The 14,131-nt window shown below is 57.7% G+C and overlaps 1 protein-coding gene across 12 annotated transcripts in view; it reads right to left on the reverse strand.

Moving 5' to 3' along the window:
• PLEC (plectin) overlaps positions 1 to 14,131 on the reverse strand; it is a gene marked incomplete at its 3' end in the record, with an annotated part of 117,825 nt that overhangs the window by 61,238 nt on the left and 42,456 nt on the right. For 2 of the 12 annotated variants that reach the window (XM_081875013.1, XM_081875012.1), the window contains exon 1: positions 13,862 to 13,922. The exons of 7 other annotated variants lie outside the window; for them this stretch is intronic. In XM_081875013.1, coding sequence (XP_081731139.1) covers positions 13,862 to 13,907 — 46 coding nt within the window. In that variant the 5' untranslated portion in view covers positions 13,908 to 13,922. Of the gene's footprint in view, positions 1 to 1,145; positions 1,240 to 2,030; positions 2,551 to 13,861; positions 13,923 to 14,131 lie in introns of those variants that run through there. 3 more of the 12 variants (XM_081875021.1, XM_081875014.1, XM_081875007.1) reach the window with 2 other exon arrangements.

A 14,131-nucleotide genomic window follows, 5' to 3' on the forward strand; every position in this document is an offset into this window, starting at 1 on the left:
GCCCGCTCCCTCCAGCTCCCCAAATGCGCTCCAGCTGCCCTCCGGGAGCCGCCAGGATTCCTGCGGGGGAGCATTTGGTCCGAGGCTTTGCCTGGGAAAGGGAACTCAAGAGGCAGATGTTGGGACGAGGGGAGGCGGGGGGGGGGCACGCAGACTCCTGCAGGAACTGGTGGCCAAAAGAAGCTGGCAGGATTCTGCTCTGGGGAGGGGGTTTGGTGCGCAGTCCCATTCGCCCTCCTTCTCCCTCCCACTGCACAGGCTCGCCCCTTCTTTGCAGCCACAGGAGGTGCCCCCCCCGGCCTGTGCTGCAGAAGAGACCCCCCTCCCGCTTCCTTGATTTTGACTCCCTCAGGCAAAGGGGGCGGGCTTATTGAAGCAAGTTCTCTAGCAATGGCAGACATCCACCTGGGGGTCCCCACTACAGCGCCACGAAAATAGCTGCTTGGGGCGGCAGCGGCGGGGGGGGGGTGTTCGGGCCTCCCTCTCTCCCAGGACCAAAGCAACCAAACTCTCCCGGGAGGGCCAGGGGAGGGGGGGAGGAGGAGGAGCCGCCGGTGACTCACGCTGCTGGAATACGAGGCGGGTGCGCGACGCATTTCCTTCCGCGCGCAACGGAAAGTTGGAGCCCCCACATGACCGGCGGGGGGCGGCTGATGCCCGGCCCCTCCGCCTCCTCGCAGCGGCAAAGGCAGGGCCGACACGTTGCAGCCCTGCCCGGCAAGCGAGCGGCCAGCTGGGGTGGGGAGGGTTGCCAGCAGGAGCGTCCTGCGGCCTGGTGCGGGCATGGGGGGCATTATTGCAAAAACGCTTTTCCTTCCCGCACACTCCTCTCGAGGAACGCCCTCCAGAGACCTCCCCGCCCCAGCTGAAGCCAGCAGCCCGGAGGCCCAGGAGATGGGCGAGGCAGCCCCACAGGCTACGCGGGGAGCGACGTGGAGGGCGGGATGCCGCGGAGCCAGGTCTCACCCACGCCCTGGGCACAAATGGGCACCCCACCCCATCACGCGCAGAGACCCCCCCCAATCCAACCTGCTCTAATCCAGCGCAGGGGCCGCGGGCAGAAGCAGCCAGGCCGGTCCAGGCGAGCGCACCTGCTGCCCCCTTGCCCCCACGCTCGTGCCCCCGCATCCCAACCGCTACGATACCTTCGTCCGACTTGCCCCCTTTCCTCCGGCGCCCCCTGCGCCGCTTCTTCCGGGGCTCTTCCCCCGCAGCAGGGTCCATGGGGCAGCCCAGGGGCCTCGCTCTGACCTTGGCAAGCAGAAAGACGAGGCGCCGCCGCCGCCGCCGCCGGGAGTGGCCGCGAAGAAACGGCTAAGGATAGCCCGGCGCAGCAGCTGCTGCCCACCTGTCAGCACGGCGGCAGCGCCCCCTCCCTCAGGCACGCCGGATCTCTGGACTTACCCCCCACCCGACACGCGCGCAGGGCAGGGGGCCTCCTGCCCACAGCTCACACCCCCGTGGCACAGATGCCGGCGGCAAAAGGGCCCCCCAGAAAGCGCGGACTCCCCAACTTCCAGCTGAGCCCGGGGCAAAGGCCTCCCCTTCGCCGCTGCGCCTTTCACCCCCCCCACCCCCTTCCTTCTAGCTCATCCCAGGCACGTAGAATCGCGGGAGGGGGTCGCGTTACTGGGCCAACATCAATGAATGGATGGAAGAATGAATGGAGAAGCCCGCCCTCATGCAACCTCTGACCCCAGATTTTGCAGGGGATGTGGGGCAAATGATCTGGACACCCCCCCCCCCAGTTCTCCTCCTCCTGAGCCCACAATCACGGAACAACACAAGCGGCACCAAGGATCAAGAAGGCACCCAAGGGTGCTAGCTAAAAGGTAAGGCAGGAAACAGCTTTTGGCCCCAAACTTCATCTGCCCCCCCCCACACCTCTCAGACATCATGCCCAATTCCTGGCACACCCACCTTCCTCCACTCACCCACCACCTCTGCCCTCACCCAGCTGCAGCTCACTTCCCCCAAAGCAGCTCCTGCCCCATAGCTCCCAGGCCTCCCCCACGTGGAGGGCATCTGACCTTCAGCAGGAGGGGCAGCAGAGGCCACCTGTGGCACTGCCCTGGCGGCAACCAGCTCCACGTGCCCAGCAGGCTCCTCCTTCCGGCGGTACTCCTGGCGTGAGGCCTCCTGGGGCTTCGGGGGGCAGGCCAGCGGGCCCGGCACGGTCTGGGTGCGAGGCGGGCGTGGGCGCGGGGCGGGCCTTGCCATGGCCACGGGCCGGCGGACGCGCTGCAAGGTGGCGGGCACAATCTCTGGCGGCAGGTGCAGGTACTGGCGCAGGTGCATGATGCCCTCATCTGTCAGGTACCAGTAGCAGTGGCGCCAGGCAAAGCTCTCACGCACCAGGCCGCGGGCATGCAGGGAGCCCATGGCCCGCTGGACTTGCAGGTGGGTGATGCCCGGCAGCTGGGGGTGGTAGCTGTGGGGGCGCCGGTCCTTCTGGGCCACCATGACCCCATCGCGGAAGAGCAGCTCGTAGATGGAGCGCAGCTGCTCCAAGGGCATCAGCATGCCAGCCACCATGGCGAAGGCGGCAGCAGAGGAGGCGGCCTAGGCTGGCTCTCCAAAGGGGCAGAAAAGTCTCTGTCTGGCCGGCTGGCTGCCTTCAACAGGAAGCAAGGAGGAAAGGATCCGACCGACCGCCCTCCCCAGGAACCTCAGCCTGGCAAGCTCACAGAAGGCAGCTGAAGCTCCCTCCTCGGGAGGGGCAGGAGCACATGCCGGCTGCTACTACAAGCTCTTCTGCGCCTGCCTTGGAGCTCCCCCACCCACTGGGGGTGGGCACTGCCAGGCCTGACTCAGCAGCAAGAGCAGCAGGGGAGGGAGGGGAGCAGGGCTGGCCAGCCCACAGACTCGTCATCCAGAGCCCCAGGGAGCAGCCTGCCTCTGAGCGCCACTGCTGTCATCAACGTTTCCTTCAAGTTGGCAGCAGAGGGGTGGGGGGGGGCGCCTTCCCTGCCCACAGAGCTCCCACCGGCCAAGCGGAGAAACCACTCCAACCAGGCGGGGTGGGGTGGGGTGGGGGAGGCCAGCCTGGGAAGAGAGGAGGGCAGCTGCGGTGGCAGAAGTGGGGGAGAACAGCTGGACTGCCTTCTGCCCCTTGGTGGAAGCCTCCTGACTGAGGGAGGGAGGGAGGGAGGCAGGGTGCCCAGAGAAAGCCCAGCCCAGCAGGGTTAACCCTTGGCACCCCATCACACACGGGGCACCCAAGAAGGCAGAAGAGATCCCTCCCAGCATGCTCCCCAATTCCCAGGAGTGGAAACTGAGGCACAGGAAAGCTCAACCAATGGGGGAGGGGGAGAAGAGAGAGTTATTTATTTGCTGGCTGGCATGTCTTATAAAAGATATGCACTGTTTGATCGTTTTTCAAAAAAACCCTCAAAGTGGTTTATGAATAGAATGACGTAATCAAGTAACAACTCCTAAAACATTCAAAAGAGAGAGAGAACAGATTGAAAACATACACCAAAATCCTACATATCTGGGGAAGCTTTCCGAAACAAGAATGGTTTTAGCAGGTCCCAAAAAGATGACAGTGAAGGTGCCAGTCTGATGTGAATAGGCAGGGAGTTCCAAAGTGCAGGTGACGTCACATTAAATGATCAGCTTCTTACACACATGGAATTGGCATCACCTGCAGCAGTGCCAGTTCTTCTGAGTCAAGTGGGCATATATGGGGTTCAGGTGATATTACAGGTACATTGGTCCCAAGTAGTTAGTAACACTTTGAACCTGGTCAGGTGGGAATCACCTATAATATTACAGGGCTCCTCGCTAGAGCTGGGCAGAAAGGCTTTGCCCCTCAGCTGCCCACTCTCCTCACCCCCCCGGGGCTATTTCTGGTACAAGACATGGATGCTATTTCTATGACTGAATGAGGCCTCCAATTATAGCCTCAGGCCCAGGCTGTATCCAGCCCTCCCCAACACACACACACACACACACACACACACACACTAACTGCACCCCCTCCCCAATTCAAAGCCTGCCTGGCTCCTTCTGCTCCTTATGAGCCTCCTCAGCACCCAGCTCCCTCTCCTTGTGCAGAGGAGAGGGACCAAGATGGTCAAGGGGCTGGAAACCAAACCTGATGAGGAATGGTTGAAGGAGCCGGGTCTTTTTAGCCCGAAGAGATGACTGAGAGGCGACATGAGAGCCATCTTCAAATATCTCAAGGGCTGCCACAGGGAAGAGGGAGCATGCTTGTTTTCTCCTGCTCTAGAGGATAGGACTCGAACCCATGGCCCTCAAGTGACAAGAAAGGAGATTCCCACTAAACATCAGGAAGAACTTTCTGACAGTAAGAGCTGTTCCTCACTGGACCGCTCTCCCTCCAGATGTTGGGGATTATTCTTTCTTGGAGGTTTTTAAGCAGAGGATAGACACTTTAGCTAAGATTCCTGCATTTCAGGGGGTTGGACTAGATGACTCTGGGGGTCTTAAGTTCTAAGATTTCTCCACAGGGGGCCCAGAGGACCTGCCCCTAGATAGCCCCCCCCCACGAGCTCAGAGTGATAAGTGCAGGTGGCAGAGTTCCTGTCGCCCTCCCCCTTCCTTCGCTTTCCCAAGGACTCCAGGAGTAAACCTTAGAGGCATCTGCACTTCAAGGATTAACCTGGGAACAAAGCCCCCCACCCAGAAACAGGACCTGCCCCCCAGCAAGTGAGCTTTACTTGGAACTGCGTGGAAAATGAAAGGCAGCCCAGCTCTGTTTCAGGAGGGAAGCTGAGCTGGATTTGCCCAGGGCCACACCTGGCGTCCAGGGCAGAGGCGAGGCCACACCTTAGCTCTCATCTCCATCAACACAGAGACAGAGACGCACACATCCTTCTCAACACCAACTCAGGGCTGGTGCAACCCCCCAAGACACGTTCCCAGCCCATCCCTCCAGCCAGTTGGCGCCCATTCTCCCCCCCCCCCATCACTGGGTGAGGAGGGTATGACAGCAGGAAAAGCCAGCTCCTTTCCCAGGCTCTTCTGCCCTGCCACCCCCCCCCCACCAGGGCAGGTTCCTGAGCTACCAGCCAAGGTCAATATTTGTCCAGGATTTGCCTCTGGCTGCTGCTTCCCCCAAGACCCAGGGAGCCCCACCCAAGGCATGCAGAGCAGATACTGACTGCCCTCTGGCGATGAGAGAGAACCTACTGCAGACATCCTTGCCCTCATCTGGGGACAAGGGAAAGCACTCTGCATATGCTCAGGGGGCACAACTCTGGGGCCGAGTCCTGCAGCTCTCTTGCCTTTTGGCCCCGGGGGCTTGAGACAGGGCAGAGGGCGGGGGGGGCAGGGTGTAAAGAGAGAAACAACCTAGATCTGGTCTGTAAGGAGCCTCCCTCTTCCTGCTTCTCAGCAGCCGTGGAGAAGGAGGGTCATCAGCCTGACTGGGTAAAGCTAAAGGGACCCCTGACCATTAGGTCCAGTTGTGGCCGACTCTGGGGTTGTGGCGCTCATCTCACTTTATTGGCCGAGGGAGCCGGCGTGCAGCTTCTGGGTCATGTGGCCAGCAGGACTAAGCCGCTTCTGGCGAACCAGAGCAGCACACGGAAAAACCGTTTACCTTCCCGCCAGAGAGCTACCTATTTATCTACTTGCACTTGACATGCAACTGCTAGGTTGGCAGGAGCAGGGACTGAGCAACGGGAGCTCACCCCGTCGCGGGGATTCGAACCGCCGACCTTCTGATCGGCAAGCCCAAGAGGCTCCATGGTTTAACCCACAGTGCCACCCGTGTCCCTCACCTAACTGGATGGAGGGCTGCAAAACTCCCTTGGATAAGGAGTGCTGCTCCTCCCCCCCCCCACACACACACCAGAGTTTGCCTGCCCCCCAGCAGGAGATGCCTGTTATTCAGAGTCCACACCTGCACCCAGAGAGGCCCCCCCTATACTCCAGATGGGTACCCCAGAGAAACAGGCAAGAGGCAGCAGTGGTAGCTAGGCCTCAACAAGAGCAGTGCCAGTGCCCTCCAGGAGGGGGCGCCAGCAGCTCAGCCTGGGCAGACAAAGAGCCTCCTGCCATTGCCCCCCCCCTTTGGCCTCTGGCCCAGAAGCCGCCAGGAAACAGGCCGCATTGTTCCAAGGAGCTAATCATTAGCCAGAAGCGTCTTGGGGGGCTGGCCAGGAGCGCCTGAGAAAGGGAGGCAGAAAGCCAGAGAACCTGGGAAGAATCCGCCAAAGTCCAAGAGGCCAGAGAGGGGGGCACCAAGGAAGCAGAAGCCGACACCCAGGGGGGAGGCGCCTTGGACATTCTGGACGCCAAGGCCTTCTTCCAACTCTGCCCCACCTGAGCCACACATGCAGAGACTCAGACCCAGAAGGAGGAGCCACACCAGTGTTAACAAAAAACAAGGACCCCGGCCAGGAAGACCAGAGCAAAACAGCAGCCAGTAGGCTTGGTCTTGATTGAAGACTGCTGTGACAGGACTCCCACCTGCCACCAGGTGGAACAAGATGGGAGCCCCAAACTTTTATTAGCTGCTAATCCTCATGTTACACCCCCCCCCAAACTGCATCACTCATACATCACGGTTACATCATGAAAGGGGAGGTCTGGGGGCAGTAATCTGAGCATCCTGGACCCTGCCCCATGGTTCCCCTTGCCCTCCACCAAACACCCATCAAGTGTAACAAAATAGATATTTACATTTCCCTGTTTCCCAGCCAAGTTAATCCCACCCTTTTGTCTTCATCTGGGTTTGTTATTTCTGGAATGGCTACCTGTCTGGCCCTCAGGTATCAGGATGCCAGGGATTATCCCTCAGGCAGAGGGGCTGCTGAGGAGCTGAAGTTTTCCCAGTGAGCCAGTACATAGACACATTTATCAGTGAATTGTTACATTTGGTATTGTGCAGCAGACGGCCTTTGAACAGATAAGAAGAAACTGTGATGAAGTGTTTTGTGGGGAGAAATCACAAAAGTCACAAAAGCGATTGTGCTGATTTTGGTAGAGGGCTGCATGTGCGGTGATATCTGCTGGAGGGGCAACCCCCCCCCAACCTGTACCTAAATTCCTGCAACACCAGCCAGAGGCAACTCGGAACCTGCTCTGGGCAGGAGGAAATGGCTCCAGCAAGTGAGCCAAGCAGCAGGAGGCCAAGGGAACTGTCAATGTATAGTTGGAAGGGACCCCTAAGGGTTATCTAGTCCAACCCTCTGCAGTGAAGGACTCCCTACTAAATTATGGCGGAAGCTTCCTTGATGGCAGTTCATTCATTCATTTCAAATCATACGCACTTCCTGCAGAGCTGGGCACAGTAAGACACCAGCCGATATTATAAACAGATGGCAGGAGAGAGCCCGGTTGCAGAGCAGCTCACATAACTGGCACCCAGTCAGGCAAGGAGCCTCAGCCCAAGAGAAAGACAAACAGGATTTCTCAATGAAAACATCGACTGATTCCATGTGAGGGACTGCAAGGAGGGGGCTGGCTTGAGAAGGGAAAGATCTAGGGGAAAGGGATGGTGCGAATGCACTTGGGGTACTGGGGGGGGGGCTGCTTGCCCCACCAGGAATCAGAAAAAAATGATGCCAGGAAAATGCACCCTGAACACCCCCTCCTGCGGGGCCTCCTGAGGTATGCATAGAGGATTAGGAAAAGGATCAGAGGCTCTCAGGAACTTGGCCCCACACCACCAACCCCCAGGTCCCAAGGAGGGCGGCCTCCTTCCCCCCCCCCCCAGCACCTCCCCTGAGAAACGTGTTGCTCCTGCTCCTACCATTGCTGGGAAGTGCTTAGGAAAGGGCAGTTGTGAAAGGGGGGAGCAGGGAAGAAGCAGCACTGGGAGGGAGGAAGGGGAGAGTTCTCCCGCTCTCAACCTAAGACTAGAACTCATGGGCACCCAAGGAAGCCTGGAAGATTCAGGACAGATAAAGAAAGGAGTTGTTCGGCCAGCGCAGGGTTAACCTGTGGAACTCCCTCCCCCAGGAGGCAGTGAAGGCCACTGTTAAAATCAGGAATGGGGGGCAGTTAAAAGACTCCCACAAAGTCTCCCAAAAAACCTGAAGCCTTTCTGCTAGGAATGTTGGGTAAAGAGATTAAAAAAGAAGACAAGAATATATTCCTCTATGCCACCACAGCCGCAAGAACTATGCTGGCACAAAACTGGAAAATGGAAACCATACCTAGTATAAGTGATTGGCAGATTAAAATGGTGGAATACGCCGAATTTGCTAGATTAACGGGTAGAATACGAGACCAAGATGAGCAAAAATTTCATAAAAATTGGAGTAAATACTGGAAATATATTGAAAATAAATAGTAGAAGACACTGGTGGGCCTGGATTAACTCTAACAGAGAATGTCTAATATTTAAGATTAAGAGAAAATACGTGAATGTAGGATTATTTGATACTTACCAATAGGGTGGAGGGAAGTCCAGGACTAAATAAAGTCCAAAGGTTTTTTTTTTGTTTGTTTGTTTTGATGATAAGAAATTTTTGTTTTTTGATCCTTTCTTTTTCTTTCCTCTTTTGTAAAAAAGAAAAAATTAACAATAATTTATTTATATGTATGTTTATACGTTCAGTGATATGATGATTTGTACAATGTATATTTATATAGACATGTGTATTATTTAAAGCTCGAATAAAAAAGTATTAAAAAAATAAATAAATAAAAGACTCCCACAAAGTCCCCACCCCAGCCTCTAAGGCCAGGACAATGACCGTTGACACAAGCACCAGACATCCACAACAGCAAAGAGGCTCAGAAAAGTACAGTAGTCCAAAAAATTGTAGCAATAAGCAGATACCATGTATCAGTACTGTTTCCTCTGACTGTCCAATATAGAAAACTGTAGAAACTTCAAATAATTTCCAAAACTCAATGGTTTGATGGATTTCCTAGGTTCCAACGGCTAATGACTCCTCTGGAAGAGGGAAATCCAGGGCTCCCCTGACTCCATAGTCCCTTAAGCACAAGGCCACTACTTCTTTCCCCTCCACAAGGTGTGAACTTAGCCACACAATAGGAGGCAGAAGGCGACCAAGGGCAACACATACCCCAGACCCAAACCCAGCAGGATGGTGGATTGAATCCTGACACTTCAAAGGAGAAGCGCAGGAGCTACCCTTGCAGCCAGGGGGGGTGCAAATACTATTATTGTTCTTTGGGGAAGAGTTAAAAGGTGTGGGACCTGGGGTTATTGACAGGGCTGGGTGATGGGCTCATGTTTCTACACGCTAAACACTGTGACATATTTTGTGAAAGAAGGCTGTATTTTAATGTTGTATTTTAAGTTGTATTTCAATCAATTGTTTTTGTATCTGGTGCTAGCCGCCCTGAGCCTGGTCTTGGCTGGGGAGGGCGGGGTATAAATAAAAAACTATTATTATTATTATTATTATTATTATTATTATTATTATTATTAATCGATGATGCTGTTGAAAATTGTATTAAGGGAAATGGGGAGAGGTTTTAAAAGTCCACGCAACTCCATGCTCAGGGTTCCTACTCTTTTGTGTGTTTGAACCTTGTTGCAACAAATAAAGGCTGGGTCTACTGACCGCTGATTTGCTTCTTTAACTTGGCTGGAGGCTCCTTCTTTTGCTGACCAGAGGGACTAACAGGGAGTGGCACTCTGAGGAGCTGGACAGCAGAGTAAATCCACACCCAAGGGTTTTTCTTTTTTCACAACTTTTTGTTGCCTGAAATTCGGATTGTGGGATAAAATATAACTGACAGAATTCTACAGGATGTGGTACTAGTGTGTGAAAACAGTCAAGCTCCAAGGATCCCCAGGCAGGCAGCTCTAGATGGGGGGGGGGAGTCAGGCTCCCCCACGTCCCCCAACTGCCCTGCAAAGAACTCCCCCCTCCTCCAGCGATGGGGAGGGCAAGAGGCAGCAAGGCATCTGCTCAGAGAGGTCCTGGGGGTGCCTGGTTTCACAGGCGCAGCTCCCACCCCACCCCACTCAACACACACCAAAATATGTCACCGCTGCAGCTGCAGGAAAGCGCAGCGTCAGCAAAGCTCAGTGGCTGAAAGCAAGTCAGCCAGTGACAGGCAGGCGCCCGGATCTCTGCCTCCAGCCAGTCCCGCCTGCCAGGGAGACACATGGACGGACGCACACACACACACACACACACACACACACACACACATGCCAAAGTGCCACTGGACATCAGGCCATGGCAACCACAAGCAGCTCTAGGGGCCCCACGGAGAGAAAGAGAAAGACAAGGCAAAGCAAGGAGAGGAGAGGAGGGGGTCCCTGCTTAGGACCCCACAACTGTGGAAACCCCAAGGTGCCAGCTTCACAAGCCCCGCTCAGCCCCCCAGAGCCCTGGCCCAGCTCCATCCTTTCTCTGCTCTAGGAAACTGTTTTCTTACAACCAGGAGAAGTTTCTCTCGCACACTCTGGCTCCCAGGCCTCTCAGAGGGGCACCCCACTGGACACAGGCAGGCAGGTGTTTCTGCAAGGAGAATAGCCCCCCCCCAGTCCCACCCCCCTCCTAGGGATCTGTTGCTTTGGCTGGGCACAATTTGCACCCAGGGTTCAAAGGAGGAGCCAACTGTGCAGCTTATGAAAACTGAAATCAAACCCCCAAAGGAGCTTGGTGGGGGGCAAATGAACACAGATATGCGACAAAGGGGGGGGACCCTCCCCAATTTATGCTTTGTTCTCTCCAACCAAATCACCACACCTGGTGCAGTTTGGAGTGCAGTTCAGGGGGAGGACAGGCAGAGCATAGGGACAAATGCCGCCCGCCCCCCAGCTTCTCTGCTCCCCAAAGGCCCCTTGAAGAGCACAGGGTGTGGGGTGTCCTGAGAGGGAGATGGGGGGACCAGAGATATCATGGGGCCTCTTGGAGCACCCACCATCCTCGCCATCTCCTCCTCCTCTTCTGCCCCACACCATGGGGGAAAGCCTCTGCAGAAGAGGGGCAGGACAGAGGCTCTGACCCCCTCCTTACCCCAGCCCCCATCACTGCCCAAAGTGGGGCTGCCCAGGGATCTCCGCTCTGAGCCGGGGAACAAAGAGGCGGCTGTTTGCAAGGGGAGCCTGGCAGGCTGTGCCAAGCGAGGAGGGCCTGGAGGGGGTGGGGGCCGGATTAATAATCAGGCCGGGGGAGGGGGCAGCTTGTTCTCATGGTAAATCAGGCAGGCTGGCACAAAGGCACCTCTGCAGTGCCTTGGCAGCCCAAGTGGCACACACTCAAACCACCCTGGCAATCTGCGCAGGATCTGCCACACTGGGCCCCTCCCAGCCCACTCCGCAAGGCACAAGCCCCCCCCCCACTGATCCCCAGAGACCAAGGGCGGCCCGAGGATGCCCACCTCTGCACGGCAGCAGCCCTTCCCTCCTACAAGCAGGCCAAGCCTGCCTGCAATGCCCCCCAACTGTTCCCAATGGGGCTTCTGGGTAGTAAAACCAGTCTAACTGGGCAGAAGGTGCTCCTCTGAATATAGGAGATCCAAAAGGCACAGACTTAGGGGCCACGTGCTGCCTTGGGGAGAGAGGGGATGTGTTGCTGTACCTATTTTTACTATTTTTATATTATAGAATCGTAGAGTTGGAAGGTTCCCAGGGGTCATCTAGCCCAACCCCTGCAATGCAGGAATTATATATAAAATGCACGTTGTGAGCCACCCTGAGGTGTGACAGGCAGTATACAAATTTAATAACTAAATAAAAGAGCCTCACTATGGACTAGTGTGCCACAAAGGCTGCCAGGATTCAGTGAGCGCTACCCAGGGCTGGGTGTCCTCCTGGACTCTCACCTAGCCCCCCACCCACAAGGCAGCCTGGAAGATTCCTTGCTCCCCCCCCCCAACTGCTGAAGCTCTCCCTGGGTTTCCTCCCCAGCTGCCAACACTCTCCCCCCCCCAGCCACCCCCAGGGCCTGGGCTGGTGAGTTACTATTAAGCCAAGTCCCAAGCAGAGCCAGGCCAAGTGGCCAGGCCTTGGGGGTGCTGCTCTCAGACTGTGCACCCCCCCACACACACACCCCATGGCATTTCAAGGGCTGTGGGGCAGAAGGCAACATGTAGGGCAGGCCCTAACCAGGGAGAGGATTTGGCTCAAGCAACAGCAGCTCAGGGCAGGCGCCTCGACTCTCACCTCACCCACTCTCGACAGGCCCACCCTGACCCCATCAACCAGCAGGGTAAACAAGATGGGTGCCCCCCCCCCCGCCACCTCCCTGCTGAAAACGGAATAATAGAATAGAATCAGAGAGTTGGAAGGGACCATGAGGACATCTAGTCCAACTTCCTGTCCCAGGCAGGAATCTTTCATCCAACGTGGGACTCGAACTCATGACCTGCCAATTGAGCTCTCTCTCATCGCACTTTAGCTAATGGGGCCTCCTGCTGCTGCTGCGCCGCTGGAGCACGATTTGTGTTCTCATCCTGAAGCAAAGTTCTTAACCCGAGGTACTATTTCTGGATTAGCGGAGTCTGTAATCTGAAGCGTCTGTAACCTGAAGCGTATGTAACCGAGGTACCACTGTATTGTGATTGATTAGATGGGACAGGGCTTATCTGCCCACCCCCAATATTTTATTCAAGTTGGCATCCAGCCAGCGCCTACGCCAGGGACCCTGGCACCCCACAAGATATGAAGAGTCTTCTCTGGAGCCACGTCTCGCCCGAGTGGCACAGCGGCAAGAGAGCCCCACTGACGCTTTGCAGGATCAGACCTGTGGGGGTACATCTAGCCCCAGAGCCCCTGGAGCAGAGTCTCTACACAACCACCAGGCGGGTGACTCTCTGCTGACTCTTCCTGTGTGTACTTTGCAAAGCTCCACTCCCAGGTGAAGGGTCAGACCCAACCCTCCGCTGGACGTCATGCTGCCTCTCAGCTGCTCCCCTACCAAAAACAAACACTCCCGCCTGCCTTCACAGCTCTCTGCACATGGCCTTGTGCCTCTTATCTTCCCACCCCTTTGCAGATTCCCCAACACAGGTTTCGCTGCCTGCAGGTCTCCGATGCCATCAGACAGCTCCGTCCACTCTCCCTTACTGCCCCTGATGGGGGGGCAGATCAGAATACCACCCCCGCCCTCTTTCCCCTCCTTCCTCTACCCCTCCAGGAAACCCCTCGGCCTCCTGTGACAGAAAGAAGGCTGAGCAACGCCTTCACTCCCTTCCTGCCCCATGCCGGGTTTCAGACTGTAGCCTCCCGGGGCAGAGACCTGCTTCCTGCGAAGCCACAAGCGGCGGCGGCGGCGCTTTCAAAAGCAGGCGGCTCCCCGGGGATCTTCCCCAGCCCCACCGGGAGATGCTGTCGGGGGCGGGGCGGAGGGGCTGACCGCGGGACCTGCTGCGGGAGCGACTCCCCACCCAGGAAACCAGGGCGTCTCTAACCTTCGTCTGAATGCAGCCCTAGGAAAGGGTGCCCCCTTTTCCCCGCCAGGCTCAAGCTGAGCAGCGTCGGCGGCCGCCCAGGAAACTCGAGCAGGGGCTTCCCTCCGAACGGGGGGCGGCCCGGAGTCGCAACCCCGCCTGCACCGGAAGGGCGGCTGCCCCGCAGAGAGCGCAGGAGCCGCGGGGTTCCCGGTGGCGAGTTGGGCGGGCAAAGGGCCAAAGGTCAGCGGTGGCCGGAGTCCCGCAGGCCTCCCGGATCGACCTCGAGGGTGTCCCCGCTCCTCCGAGCGCCCCTCGACGGGACGGGCCTCCGGAGGGCCCGGCATCTGAGCCACCGCCCCGGGCCTGCCGCCGTCCCTCACCTGGCCGGGCGGAGGTGCTGCGCCGCAGCCGAGGGATGGGGGGCGGCCTGCCCCACCCAGGCGCGCGCCCCGGACCCCTCCGTCGCGCCGCAGTCCTGGCAGGGGCCGCCCCGCTTCTGCCCCCCCCCTCTCTCCCGCAGCGCGTCTCCCGGGGGCGCAGGCGGGCGGCCGTCGGGTACCTTTGAGCGAGCTGATCTCGTGCTGGATGGAGCGCGCCGTGTCCATGGCGGCGGCGGCGTTGTCGGGGGGTCCTGCTCGGCCGTCGCCCCCGGGGGCTCTGTCGGCGGAGGGGGCCGGGCCCACCGGCAGCGTGGCAGCCAATCAGCGCGCAGGGCTCCGCCGGTCCCGTCCAGCAGCGAGCGGGAAGCCGCGCGGTCCTGCCGCGGCCACTGCGGCACTTTGGAGGGGGGTGGGAGGTGCGTCGCGCAGGACCCGCCCCGCGGCCAGCA

Source organism: Podarcis erhardii (genome assembly GCF_964252035.2).
Source record: "Podarcis erhardii genome assembly, chromosome: 8".
Classification (NCBI taxonomy): domain Eukaryota; kingdom Metazoa; phylum Chordata; class Lepidosauria; order Squamata; family Lacertidae; genus Podarcis; species Podarcis erhardii.